Genomic DNA, 15,112 nt, shown 5'->3' on the forward strand with positions numbered 1-15,112 from the left:
GACCATCCCTTGACAAATCCGTGCTGTGACTGCAATATAAATGCATTCCTGTCTAGGTGGTATAACTGCATTCCTGCATTATTTCTTTAACCAGTGACTCCATTATGTTCCCTGGAACAGAAATCAAGCTAACATGTCTGTAATTACTCATGTTACCCCTTTGATTCCCCCCCCATGAATTGGGGATAAAGGGAAAACTGCAGCCATTATCAATCCACTGCAGGATGGAAGCCTCCTCAACGATTCATGTTGAGAAAAATGGACCATAATCTGCCACGCTGGTCCAGTGCGGGTTGGCAGATCAACCGTGTTTAGCAGTCAGAGGCTTGAACTCCAGTCTACTCAAAGAGCGTGTGCTACTGCACTCCCGCTTCTGACCACTCTGTTATGGAAACCGGAATTGGGGATACATTTACACAACTCCAATCTATAGGGACCTCCCCCCTCCCAATCTAAGGGTGCTCCCATAATCATGGCTCAAGGTCTGCTTACATCTTTTACGGCCTCCCTTAATATAATTGGATAGACCTCCCCTCCCGGTGTCTTTTACATTTACTTTCAACACTTTTTCTCTTCCACTTTCCTCTTAGTTATCACAAAATCGTATAGCTCCCTGTTAAAATTTGATACACTTCTGGCATTCCCATCCCTAAAAAATTTCTCTTGTGAGAATGTAGCTGCAAAATACAGTGGATTCCGGTTATTTGGGCCACCGGTTAATCGGGGCAGCCGATTATTTGGGGCAAATCTTAAAAAACAAAAACCAATCGAGAAAATAGCCAGGGTTTACTTCGCTTAATTGGGACAAAATGCCGTTTAATCGGGGCAGGAGACCTCAGCACTGGAGATTACCCTAAGATTGTCTCCGACCGTACCACGTAGTTCGGTCGGATTTCTGGAGGTCACAACCATAAAACAATAAAAACAATTAGCAGTCACCTGTTTATTGGGCTTTTCTGTTAGTGCAATCTATCATAAACGGACAGTAAACTCGATCTTATTGAATTTGCGATAATACCAGCAGCTGGAATTCTGTGGGTTATTATGGTAAAATGTGTTTACACTTCCATGGAATCTTCAATCATATAAAAAAAATAATTTTCAGAATCTTCTCTTCATTCCTATTTTTAAAGCTTCCTAATTTGTTACTCCGTTCTCACTTGCGCGTGTTGTGTTACTTGCAATTTGTGTGTGCCCTGTTCTTTGTTATTGATTGCTTATCTTTTTACTGTTTTAAATTTCAGCCCCCACTAACAAATGTCAGCGAACAGAAATAACTAGTTTAGTTAGTATGTACATATTACAATGCGTATTAATTCTTCCGATTATCACGTATATTCTTCTGAATTTCACGTATAATTTATTTTTTTAATTGGTAAGGTAATAAAGGGTAAATTTGTACTTAATATATCTTTACTTTTATAGCCTGTGGATAATATTCCTCCTATTTTTGCTAATTAGAATCGCTGTTTAATAGAATTAAAATTCAATTCACAAACGTGATCATAATGACCCGCGCTTACTGCACATCGTATAGTGAACGGTACTTTACTATTTTGAGTTCGTCGTAACGTGATTTGATTGTACAGTGACCTAATTGTAAAGGGGGGGATAAATTGTATTTTTAACTATTTACGTGAAACTTCGGATAATCGGGGCAGCCGCTTAATCGGGCCAAAATGCACTAGTCCTGATGTGTCCCAAATAACCGGAATCGACTGTACGTAGTAAGTTTTTCAGCATCCTGAGCAAGATCATTGACAGTTAAACCATTCATATCTAGTGGACCAATCTGATTCATCCCCTTCCTTCTACTTTTTACATAAATAGAAGTCTTTACTTATCTTTGCCAGAGACTTCTTGTAATCTGCCTTAGCTTGCCTTACTTCCTTTGTGACTTGATTGCAAACCAGCATATATCTACTGTAGGCTTCTGTATCACCTGATAAAATTTTTATACATTCCATGCACTCTTCTGTGCCACAAGTGTTGTCAGTACACCTGACATCCATTTAGGTCCAAGCCTTGATATCTCTTAGTAGTTATAAATATCTTAGTAGCTTCTACAATTTTCTCTGAATGCTTTCCATTTAGAATTTGCTGTTGGTAACTTTATCAGTTGGTCACACTGGAATTTAAAAACTCTCTCTGTCTGAGACTACTGTAGTCACCTTCTTGAAAGCAAAAGCCATTCCCTTTGCCCTTGACAGTAGTTACATCTTTAAGTAAATTCTACATCAATACACTATGATCACTGCATCCTAATGGGTCTTTTATCTGCTGATCCTTAATATTGGAAGGGTTGCTCCTAATAATCAGATCAAAGATTAAACTTTCAAAAACCAATTGCATGAAGAGTAATCCATTTAGATATTCAATGCACAACAAGGAAATGCTACAAATGTTGGTAATGTAACTCTAGAAATTGTGTAACACTTTTTTTTTTTTTTTTTTTTTTGCAGGCTCGATGCGATGCGTCTTCATTTGAAAGTGTTAGGTGTACTTTTCAGGTTGATTCAGGTGTATGGTATTATGAAGTAACTATCATTACCTCAGGGGTTATGCAGATAGGATGGGCTACAAAAGATAGCAAATTTTTAAATCATGTAAGTGGGTTTTTTTTTTTTTTTAACTTTTAATATATAAAATTTTGGTTTAGGGAATGCATTACTGGCTGACACAGATGTTCTATATTATAATCAGTCAAAATGAAATTTTCCTCTTCATGCGCAACTAATTTTGTTTGAAATATACTACCAATAACTCACTGACTACAAATTAGCTGAAACAGGTCGCTTTTTAGAAGCTGTGAAAAGTGTTTTTTTTTTTTTCATAGGAATGCAACAAAAAAAATGTAAATTAAAAATTAAATGTGTTCTTTAATATTAATTTGCATTGGTGATTAGAGTTGGAGACGTATGGTCATTAAAAAAATATATATTAAAAAAAATAATGGTGTTTAAATTGTATTTTATATGGGGTCAAAATAAAGAATAGCATTAAACATTGTGCAATTTTAAAATATTTCTTGTCTTTATTCCAAAAACTCAATGCAACTGGATTGACTCCTGTGACTTTTTTTTTTTTTTTTGTAAACCTATCAATTGTCAAGTCTATCTGTGTGTACAGTCTTTTTAACCTGTTGGTAGTCACATGAAATCATATACAAGATGTTGTTAGCATTTTAACATATTTGCACCCTATTCAGTAGGAACTTCTTGAATTTTTAATGGAGGAAATTCTGGCAGAAAATTACTTTGAAAAGCACCATGAATAAAATATAAGGATGTCTAATTATAGTTATGATATGAAAACAGTTATAATAGTAAAATGTTCAAAAAAATAAGATAAATTATCATCTAATAAGATTAAATTAAAGTAGCTTTATAACTTTGTATGCCAATAGTACAATGAGATAAAATGAATGGATATATAGTGGTACTGAAAGATAGCCACAATAGTCAAGGTTTTTTTTATTTTTTTAAATAATTAGTATGTCTTCCCCACCAGAGGCACTACAGTAGCATCAAAAAAATGGCAGATTCTGCTAGTGACAAAAAAAAGAAGCACAGTGTGTCTTTTGGTTTGGTAAAACAGAGTCAGTAACAACAATTTGGAGATGATTTTTGACTCATTTTATGAAGGATCATTCCAGCAGAAATTCCATATATCAGTGGCATAGAAATTTCATGAATATGGTATATTGTGTGACTCATACAAAGAAAACAGAGACCAGGTGTAAGTATTGCAGCAATAGAGGAAGTGAGATGTACGTTCCTTAGAAACTCAAGAAAATTAACAACATGTACAAGTCACAAACTGGGTTTTCCACAACCAACTATTTGGAGAGTGCTATGAAAATGTTTGTAGCTGAAACCTTGCTGCTACATGCAATCACAAATGAAGACAAAGTGAAGCATACCAATTTGTGTGGAAATGCTGGCAAGGCACAAAGAAGAAAATGATCTGTTCGAGCATATGTTCAGTGATGAATCCACATTTCATGTTATGCACTCAGATATGAAGTTCTCTGAGCAGTGCAGACAGGCTGCCAGAGCAGATCATGGAGTTTTGTCAATGATATATAGAAATTTTACTAGCAGAGACAAGGAGGTGATTATCCCTTTGTATAAGGCAATGGTCAGGCCATACCTAGAGTGCTGCGTACAGGTCTGGAGGTCTCATTTTAAGAAGGATGTAGAGCTGCTGGAACGAGTACAGAGAAGGGCAACAAGATTAGTAAATGGAACAAAAGTTTAGCCAGCAGGTAGTTGATTGCTGAAACAGATTTCCATCTGTTGTTGTGGAAGTTTATAGCTTAAATAAATTTAAGGCTGAACTAGACAAACATTTGGAGTGATTGGATGGGTGAAATGAGAAGGGGATTTTTTTTTTTTTTGCTGATTTACTTGCTTGCTTTCTTGCATCATATGCCTCAACTAATGCTAGTGACTGTGTCAGTATGCCCAGTGTTCATGTTTGGAGCACAGAAAAGCCAGGTGGGTGCTTACTTGAACATGTTCTTAACAGCCCAAAAGTCAGTGCATTCTATGCTCTGAGTTCAGAGAAAGTTTACAGGCCTTTATTTTTTCATATATAGAGTTCCCTCTATATAATTAAAAAAAAAAAAAAAAAATTGCTTGCTGCCTAATTCAGAAGTTGGAATTTAAATAATTGAGATATAGTTTAACTATTTTGGTATGTAGCCTGAAAATATTATATATGTAATGATTGCCCACGTTAATTGCTCATGCCGCATCATATGTACTATAGTTTGAGATTGTTACAAAAGAGCTCTCTACAATTAATTACAGTTAAAGGAAGACTTACCTGTGTTTAAATCACAACTGTTAACTTTATATATCACAAACTGAGTAAAATTGTATTAGTTCAATATCACTAATCTTTGAAAAATAAGTTTCTATCAGCTTTGTAACTTCATTTATATGAAAACAAAATGGTTGCCATTACTGAGAAGTAGACATCAGATTAATGCACTTAAAAGCAGGTAAAATATGCACCAAAATACTAATATATGCACTCAATATTTACATTTATTACTTGTCTATTACAATTAATTGGTACATGATGGTGATGATAAATACCATCATGTACCAATCTCATAAAAAAATAAATTATAATTAATTAATAGTCTTGGGTTTTAATAATAAATTTTGATAAAGGTATTTTCATCTTTGTAGTTTCATTTATAAAAAATTTTAAAAGAGAAATTTTTAGCCAGTGGTTAATAATTTAATGGTTGCATTTCATAACTATATAATTTTCAAAGGAAAATTTGATTTTCCTTTGAAAATTATAATCACATTCTAAGAGCTTTCTTTGTGTAACATTAATCACATTCTAAGAGCCAACATCAATTTGAAAATACTTTTATTTTTTTAAAGGAAGGCTATGGCATCGGAGATGATGAATATTCATTGGCCTACGATGGATGTCGTCAGCTTATTTGGTATAATGCCTCAAGTCATCCTCATATTCAGCCTTGTTGGAAGCCAGGTATTTTTTATTGATACATTTTTTCTCCTTTTGCATTTCTCATTTTAACATCTTTGTATGTTTCGGATCATGAGATATATACAGGGGGAGAGGATAAATTAAACAAATTAATGAAACCATCTATCTGTTATTAAACAGCCTAATATCTTTCTAAATTCTTGTGATTTGTAAAGGATAGTTTGAAAAGTGTTTTGCCAAAAATGAAATGTAAACAAATGAACACTTCATCATTTAGCACCTATCTTTCATGACTAAGTCATATACTTAATATTAAATACAGAAACACTTTGTAATTTTTAGTCATAAATTCAATTTAGAATTTTGATACTTGTCTATTATCCTCCTGCCAGTATAACTTATTTGTAAGTCTAACCTAACCAGCATATATTTATTTATGTTTATATTTAATGGCAATGAAGGTTGCACCACTAGAGTGGTAACATCATAGCTACTGTTGGAAGGATAATAGACAAATACCAAAATTTTTAACACATCAGTGTGATAGATTGCAGGGTACTGAATGAGAAAATATCTATACACCTAACAATGAAAGTCTGGTGACAGTAAGAATTAATTGATAAAAAGCAAAGAATTTCTTGTTTGAATTTTAGTTTGAATTATTGAGCTGCTTTGGAAATACAAAGATATCATCAGAATTAAATATAGATAACTGTAGACTCAAGGCCTCTCCTCTCAATTAAGCCTCTCTTCTCAATGGATAACTTTGTCCATTATACTAATTTATTTTTTCTTAATTTAGGTGACATATTGGGATCATTACTTGACTTGGATAACTATCAGATAATTTTTTATCTGAATGGCCAGCCTCTACCACCATGTGTCCAAGTGTTCCAGAGTGCTAGGTAAGAAGGAAATTTATATAAAATTTGAAAATTTTTTCAAAATTTTATACACTAGTTATTGATTTTGGCTTGAGAATACATGTAATTTTGTCTGACAAGAATTTTAAAACTTTATATTTAAGAGCACAGCAGAGTCGTATTTAATAAGGACCTTTTTGTATTGTTTTTGAGCTTAAAATAATAGTATTCTTTTTTAAATTAAACTTAGGTTTGCTCATTTCTTTACAATTTTCCAAAAATAATGGATTCAAGTCCAGAGAAAAATAAAGTTCACATATTTACAGATCCCTTTCTGAATTTCTTTGTCAATGAACTGTCATACTACATCGAATATAGAAATTCTTGTCCAGTGACATTTGGCCACTGGATACTTGAGAATTGTAATTGGTTTTCTAGATACATTTGCAAATACATAAAATACCTGCTGTCTCTTCACTGTGTTCATCCATCTGCATGTTCCAACTTAACTCCCATTGGATGGATTTTCATGAAATTTTATATTTGGGTCTTTTAGAAAAATTTAAGCCACTCTGAATTTTCTTAAAGTAGGACTAATTTTTGTTGGATGAAATTTTTAGGAATTCAGCTAACATCACCCCCTTCCCCTCAAAATAAAATCTTAAGTTGTCTATATCTAAATGACAGTGTTTCAGGTGTTTAGTCTATTATTCAATTCAATAGGGAAATAAGCCAAATTGACATTAAGTTTTTTAGGATTAATTCTGTAGCCTTCACTAACAGTTCCCCCACACCCATACAGTAAAACCTCAGTAATTTGCAGTAATAGGTGAAAAGGTAGTTTGAATTATAGATAATATTATATTAAATATATAATATATAAATATCTTGTTGTTATTTATAAAAACAAGCAAATTTATTCACTGTCCAGCAACATATATTAATTTAGATAGTATTAGGACACAAATACTATGAAAATCAAAAGAAAATTTTATGAAAATGTTTATATCCAAAATAGTATCCAAAACAAAATCAAATAAAAACCTTTCACATGGAATAATACAATTTTTTAAACAATAAATTTAAATTGAATGACCATAAATGACTACTAAATAAGTAGTCATTTATATATAATTTATTATAAATAAGTTTGTGTTCCGAGCATAAATTGATATAAAGAATAGGAAGACCTTATATGATTGAACTTATCTCTTTATTGCTTTTGTATGATAGAAGATGAAATTAAAATAGGAAAGAATAAAAGCATTAAGAATTTATTAAAATGAAATTCCATAGGGAAAGTGCACCTTTCTCTACTGTTCATCATGGAGAATTGCTCCATATTTAAAAGCATACTAACCATAATTTTAATCAGATATAGACAGTCCCTCCCCATTTGAATTGTGTGTATGTGTTTAAGAAATTGGAAATTTTCTTGAATGAAAGTTCTATTGTATTGCCATAACATAATGTCCTTCTTTTATTTTAAGTGTAAAAATAATTCTTCTTTGATACAAACTATTACAGTAGAGCAATGACTCCCTAATCCTTAGGTTCTAAGAAGGCTGTGGTAGTAGGTTGTAAAAAAGGCACTTGGTATTTCCATGATTGCTTGATAAAATTTTGGCAGAGGTATGTGCAGGTGTATTATCATACAGTTAATGGCTTAATGTTTTTACCTTCACTTAAAATTTCCTTTTGAATGATTTTACTTGTTTTACAAAGTGATTGCGAAACCATTCTGAAAATGTTTGTAATTGTATCTTTGATTTCTCATTTAAGAACAATCTCATTCTTGCATAAATAAAATGCACACAAAAAAAAGGACAATCCAAATTAGTGAGATTTTACTATATTATTGTTATGATGCAATGAAGCCCAACTTTTTTTTTTTTACTGCACCATCCAAAATAATAATTATAATAATAGCAAATAAAATAAAAGAAACACATAGTTAGTTTATCTGTCTCACCTTGAATTTCCCCAGGCTGTCAGCCTCAACTACCCATTGAGGCACTCATTACAGTAATTGAAAACTTGATGATTGAACAAAATTTATAATCCAGCCTAAATCTCTTCCCTTGCAGTTTTAATGTATGGTCCCTAATTCTAGAATCATTTTATATCAGTGAAAATCTTGCTTTCATTCAGTTTACTTTTTCCTCTCAGATCCTTATAGACTTCAATCAGGTCTATAAGGATCTCTAAAATGGTTGGTTGCAAAGCTGTATAGCCCACATATTCAGTTTTCCTTATAAGGGAGCAGCCATTTGCATAACTCACCAAGTGGATTACCCATCTTTGGACCCTTTCAAGAAGCTCAGTGTCTTTTTCAGGTGTGGTCTCCATGCTCATATGGAGGTTTACATTTGTCTTATATAGTGGGATTAAAACCTCCTTATCTCTACAAGTAGATGTTCATTGACTAATTGGGAGGACACCATGGGATCTCCTTGCAGCCTGTCTACGCTGCATGAAGAGCTTCATATCCACCTATATCATCATACATTTCTATTTCTTCTATTTTTAATTCAGCACCACCAAGTGTATAAGTTACTTTGGGAATGCTATTCCAAATATATACATGGTGTCTCAAAAATATTGGTACAAACGTTTAGGGGAGGTAGGTAACATCTAAAGGAACGTGAATCGCATAAGAACCCATAACCGGAAACGTCACAGGAAAGTAGTAGCAGAGGCACAAGAAGTGAAAATGACACAAGACAGTAATTAGTGGCAAACATTTATTTGACATAATATTAACAATGGAGTACGAGATGGATGCATTTCATGATGTTACAACAGATGCTCGAAGGTTCCACCATGAGATGCAATGCATGCGTGACACCGACACAGCATGGATTGGCAGACACGGTTGAACACACCTGGAGTTTCTTTAACAGTAGCAGCAGTGCAGATGAGGCTTGCCACAAGATCCATTTCCGTCTCCACAGGCAATTCATACGCGATAGATTTGAGGGCCCCCCACAGAAAGAAATCAAGGCTCGATGAATCAGGTGAGCTTGGGGGCCAGGCAACGGGTCCACCATGGCCAATCCATTGATGCCCAAAACACCTGTTCAAATGGTCACGAACACACCTCCCATAATGGGCAGGTGTCCCATCATGTTGAAACCAAATGTTGCATCTCAATTTGCTGGAACATCATCAAGTAACCCTGGTAGAACTTGTTCAAGAAAGGTCCGATATTTAGCGGAGTTCATGCGGGATGGTAACAGGTATGGGCTGACTAAGCAGTCACCAACCATACCTGCCCACACATTTATTGTGAAGCGATGTTGTGCCGCATGGGGGCGCACACCGTGTGGGCCCTCTGCTAATCCATACACTAGGTGCATGTCTGCCAGCTCACAGTTCGTATATCGATGCATGCTCTTCGTGCAGCGACTACTGCTTGAATGAGTAAACCAGAAATTTCCTTCTCACGAACCAATGAACAGCGCTGTGTACTGACTTACGGTGGCGTTTCTGGTTATGGGTTCCTATGCTATTCATATTCCTTTAGATGTTACCTACCTCCCCTAAACGTTTGTACCAATATTTTTGAGACACCCTGTATAGGGTTGGCCATATCCCTTTGAACACAATCCAATATTAATTGTATAATGTATCTGTGCAGATACCACCATTGCCTCTGCTGATCCCATCAATGATGCAAGAAAATTTTATTGGCCTTTTTCACAACCTGGCCAAGTTAGTTGGCCTCAAGTGAGAGTAGCGTGGATTTTTCTCATGGAAACTCAGGTTTTTTCATTCAGCAAACAGCAAATCAACTGCAGAACACAGTAAGTTTACAGACATATATACTGCACAATATGGCCTAAGTTGCTGATACATCTTAAAACTTAAATAACAACAACTGCATGGCTGCATTTTTCACTAGCTGCAGTGTGAAGTGTTTACAAAGCATTACTCCAGTAATGCTTTGTAATGTTGTGACCAAAGATCACTTTGGCAACAACAACAAGTTCTTGTGACCAGACAGAAGTTTGTTTCAACAATCAACTACCTACTGAAGACAAATTTCCGTACATCAGTGCTGCAACCATCCTTCCTTGATTTGAATTTATGATCTCTCATGTAGTAGTAGTAGTGGCATGTGATGCAAGAAAAATTTTACACAACCATTCCCTCTAAATGTTTGTCCAGTTCTTCCTTAAATTTATTTAACCTATCAACTTCCACAACTACAGATAGAAGTTTGTTCCAGCAATTAATCACCCACTAGCTAAAGGCAAATTTCCGCACATCTATTCTGCATCTGTCTTTCCTCAGTTTGAATTTATGCCCCCTTAGGTTCGTAATCTGAATAAGTGAAAGAATCCCATCAGAATTCAGCGTGCTCAACCCATTCAAGGCCTTATACACCTCAATCAGATCACATCGCAGGTGCCTAGTCTCCAGCCACTGCAATTTGCAGAACTTAAGCCTCTCTTGGAAAGAGGATCCCTTCATCCCCCTCACTAATCTTGTTGCCATTCTCTGTACACACCCAAGAAAATCTACATCCTTCCTAAAATGAGGCCTCCAGACCTGTACACAGTACTCAAGGCGTGGCCTGATCATTGCCTTATACAGAGGGACAATCACCTCCTTTTCCCTGCTAGCAAAATTCCTGTATATCAGGCCGACCGGGCTAGCCGAGTGGGTAAAGTACCTGCCCGGCAACCCAAAGGTCGCGGGTTCGATTCCCGCCTCGGGCTTGGATCAAAGTACTGCAAAAAACCTTGGGAGGTGCAATATGGCCACAGAAGCCGATGCGCCAACAACTACCAAATCAAAAAAAAAAAAAAAAAACCTGTATATCATTGACAAAAACCCCATTACCTGCCCTGGCAGCCTGTCTGCATTGTTCAGAAAACTTCATATCTGACTGCACAATTACTCCCAGGTCTTTCATTTTCTACTTATGTGTGTAGCCTCAGCAAGAGGAAGGATTCCATAAACATAATTCAACACAGCTGCATGTTTGAGAGGCAACCAGAGGAGTAATACTCTTGATCTGATTATCAGCAGTGATTATTCATACATTAAGAATTTACAGATAAAGGAACCACTAGGTGGCAGTGATCACAGTGTACTGATGTGGGATTTACTTAAAGATGTAACTACCATCACGGGTAAAAGGAAGGGTTTTTGCTTTCATAAAGGTGACTACAGTGGTTTCAGAGATTTTTTTAAAATTCTATACAGTGGGACCAATTGATGATGTTACCAATAGCAAATTCTAAATGAGAAGCATTCAAGGAATTAATCTTGGAAATCTATTGAGACTCGTGGCAGAGAAAAAAATGCATGGGATACGTATAAATTATCAAACGACACAGAAGCCTATGGTAGATATAAGCTAGTCTCTAAGCAAGTCACAAAGTTAGGCAAGTGAAGGCAGATTACAGGTTTATTTATTGATGATCTTGATCAGACAGCTGGCAAACTGAATGAGTATTTTGCATCTACATTCACACATGAGGAATTCTGTAGGGAAGTGGAGAACAGAAGCTTATTAAACTCTAATAGGGAGCTAAATGATTTTGTAATAACTAAGAGCAAAGTGGAGGAGAAATTGTTGAAGTTAAACATAAGAAAGGCACCTGGGGTGGATGCGATCTATACAGTTATGTTAAAGGAGGTGGAAAATGAAGTAAGCAAACCGTTAGCCATAATTATGAGAGCATCATTGGACTCAGGGGGATGTCCCATGGACTGTAGATGTGCAAATGTCTCTTCAATTCACAAAGGGGGATCAAAGGATGACACAAGTAATTACAGACCTATAAGTTTAACTTCTGTTCTGGGGAAAATAATGTAGTCACTGGTTAAAGAAGCATTGCAGGACAATCATCTAGACAAAACTGCAGTAATAATTCAGACACATCACGGATTTGTTCAAGGGAAGTCTTGTCTGACCAATTTGATTGGATACTATGATGTAGTTACAAAGGAACTAAATGCAAAAAATAATTTTGATATCATATACTTGGATTTCAGGAAAGCTTTTGATGCTGTTGAACATGGAGGACTACTGTACAAATTGGAGCAGTATGGCATTAAGGGCAAGTTGCTACAATGTATAAAAGGTTGGTTGAGTGGGAGAAGACAGAGTGGTAATCAATGGACACTGCTTATTGTGGACTAATATTATTTGTGGATTTCCCCAAGGTTCAGTGTTGGGTCCTCTGTTGTTTTGTATATTTATCAATGATATTGATGAAGGTATATCAGGCTTAATGTCCAGTTTGCAGATGATACAATGGTTGGCAGGGTTGTTAATGACAGTATGCTACTGCAACAGGATCTAGAAAAGTTGGACAGATGGGCTGAGAAGTGACAACTGAAGTTTAGCGTTGACAAATGAAAAGACTGCATATGGGTAACAGTAACCCCAGAGTAACATACCAACTGTGTGGTACTACACTGAAAACTTCATATCTGACTGCACAATTACCAACAGGTAATTGTGCATTCAGATATGAAGTTTTCTGAGCAGAGAAAGAGAAGCTCATGGGATCTTGTCAATGATATGCAGGAATTTTGCTAGTAGGGATAAGCAGGTGATTATCCCCTTGTATAAGGCAATGGTCAGACCACCCCTTGAGTACTGCATACAGGTCTGGAGACTTCATTTTAGGAAGGTTGTTGAGTTGCTAGAATGAGTATACAGAGAAGGGCAACAAGACTGGTGAGGAGAACAAAGGGGTGCTCTTACAAAGAAAGGCTTAATTTCTGCAAATTGCAGGGGCTGGAGACTAGGCACCTGCAAGGTGGTTTCATTGAGGTGTATAAAGCCTTGAATGGGTTGAGCACACTGAATTCTGATGGGATTCTTCCACTTGCTCAGATTATAAACCTGAGGGGGCATTAATTCAAATTGAGGAAAGACAGTTATAGAATAGATGTGCTGAAATTTGCCTTTAGCTAACAGGTGGTTAATTACTGGAACAAACTTTCATCTGTCGTTGTGGAAGTTGATATCTTAAATAAATTCAAGGAGGAATTGGATAAACTTTTAGGGGAATGAATGTGTGAAATTGGGGGGTTTTTTTTTTTTTGGCTGATGCTACATAAGCTCATACGCTTGTTGCATCACATGCCTCCATTACTACTACTATTGAGATAATGGAAAATGAAAAAGACCTGTGGGTAATTGTGCAGTCAGATATGAATTTCTCTGAGCAGTGCAGACAGCTGCTAGGACAGCCCGTGTGCTGTTGTCAGTGATATTCAAAATTTTGATAGGTAAGCTATTCATAAGGTGTTTTAACTGTTGACCACTTTGACATTATTTTAGGGTAGCCAAGAGAGAGGGATCCAGTGTTACGGGTTGACAGAGCTTTAAAAATACAGGTTTGATAACAGTTGTGAAATTCTGCCTTGGTTGTGCAGATTTTTGTTTGCATAAATGAAGTGGCTATTTACAGAAAAATTCAACCACAAAGCTGTGTCAGTTGCTTTTCTCTTATTGTGAATATTTCTTTGCTGAGCCAAGTTAAGAGTCAAAAGATATATAAACCACCATGTTTGAATTGAGCAGTTCTGACATTTTGAAAATGTTTTTTTTAATATATATATGTTATTTATTTTAGTATATAGTTGCATGTAATAATTTTCCTTCCATGCAGCTTCTGTGGCTAATCTTTTAATTAATTAAGTAGCAACTTAGTATTAGTTAATATTAACAGTGACAAATGATGCAAAAAAGCAAACTTTTACAGCGTCGGCCAAAAAAGAAAAAAGTCCCATTTCATCTATCCATCGCCACCAATAGTTTGTGTAATTGTTACTTGAATACTTGAATTTATTAAAAATAAAAACTTTTACAACAATGGATGGAAGCTTGTTCCAGCAATCAACTACTCATTGGCTGAAGGCAAACTTATGCACATCTATTCTGCAACTATCCTTCCTCATTTTGAATTTATGACCCCTCATGTGCATAGTCTGAGCAAGAAGAAGAATCCCAATAGCATTGAGTTTGCTCAAGCCATTCAAAGCTTTAAACACCTCAATCAGATCACCTTGCAGGTGCCTGGTCTTCAAATTCTGCAGTTTGCAGAACTGTAGCTTTTATTGGTAAGCACACCCTTCTCTCCCCTCACCAATATCATTGCCCTTCTCTGTACCCTTTCCAGCAGCTCTACATCTGTCCTAAAATGAGGTCTCCAGACCTGTATGCAGTACTCAAAATGTGGCTTGACCATTGCTTTATACACTGGGATAATTGACTCCTTATCCCTGCTAGCAAAATTCCTGTGTATCATGGACAAAATTCCATGAGCTGTCCTGGCAGCCTGTCTGCACTGCTCAGAGAACTTCATATCAGACTGCACAAATACCCCAGGTCTTTTTCATTTTCCACTACCCTTAGGGTATTACCACACAGTTGATATGTTACTCTACTGCTACCCATATGCAGTACTTTGCATTTGTCAATATTAAACTTCAGTTGCCATTTCTCAGCCCATTTACGTAATTTTTCTAGATATTATTGCAGCAGCATACCTTCATTACTGTATTAACCATCCTGCCAACCTTTGCATTATGTAAAAACTTAAACATTAAGCCTGATATACACTGAGTGATCACTTAATTATGACCACTTCGTAGGTCCTCCTTTTGCCCTCAGTACAGCATCTATTCGACGTAGCATTGATTCAACAAGATGTCGGAAGCATTCAGGAGGTATGGCCAACCAAGCTGTGTGTAATGCGGTCAGCAGTGCAGGTATGGAGGTGATTGGTATATCCAGGTGCCCG

General features: G+C 35.9%; 1 protein-coding gene across 1 annotated transcript in view; it reads left to right on the plus strand.

The window, feature by feature from the left end:
* LOC150082630 (RING finger and SPRY domain-containing protein 1-like) overlaps window positions 1-15,112 on the plus strand; it is a 178,129-nt gene that overhangs the window by 112,204 nt on the left and 50,813 nt on the right. The window contains exons 10-12 of the mRNA XM_090377556.1: window positions 2,463-2,606; window positions 5,406-5,517; window positions 6,278-6,380. Of these exons, the coding sequence (XP_090233682.1) occupies window positions 2,463-2,606; window positions 5,406-5,517; window positions 6,278-6,380 (359 nt within the window). The remainder of the gene's footprint in view (window positions 1-2,462; window positions 2,607-5,405; window positions 5,518-6,277; window positions 6,381-15,112) is intronic.

This window comes from Mastigoproctus giganteus, chromosome 7 (genome assembly GCF_048544385.1).
Source record: "Mastigoproctus giganteus isolate SK-2022 chromosome 7, ASM4854438v1, whole genome shotgun sequence".
Lineage (NCBI taxonomy): Eukaryota > Metazoa > Arthropoda > Arachnida > Uropygi > Thelyphonidae > Mastigoproctus > Mastigoproctus giganteus.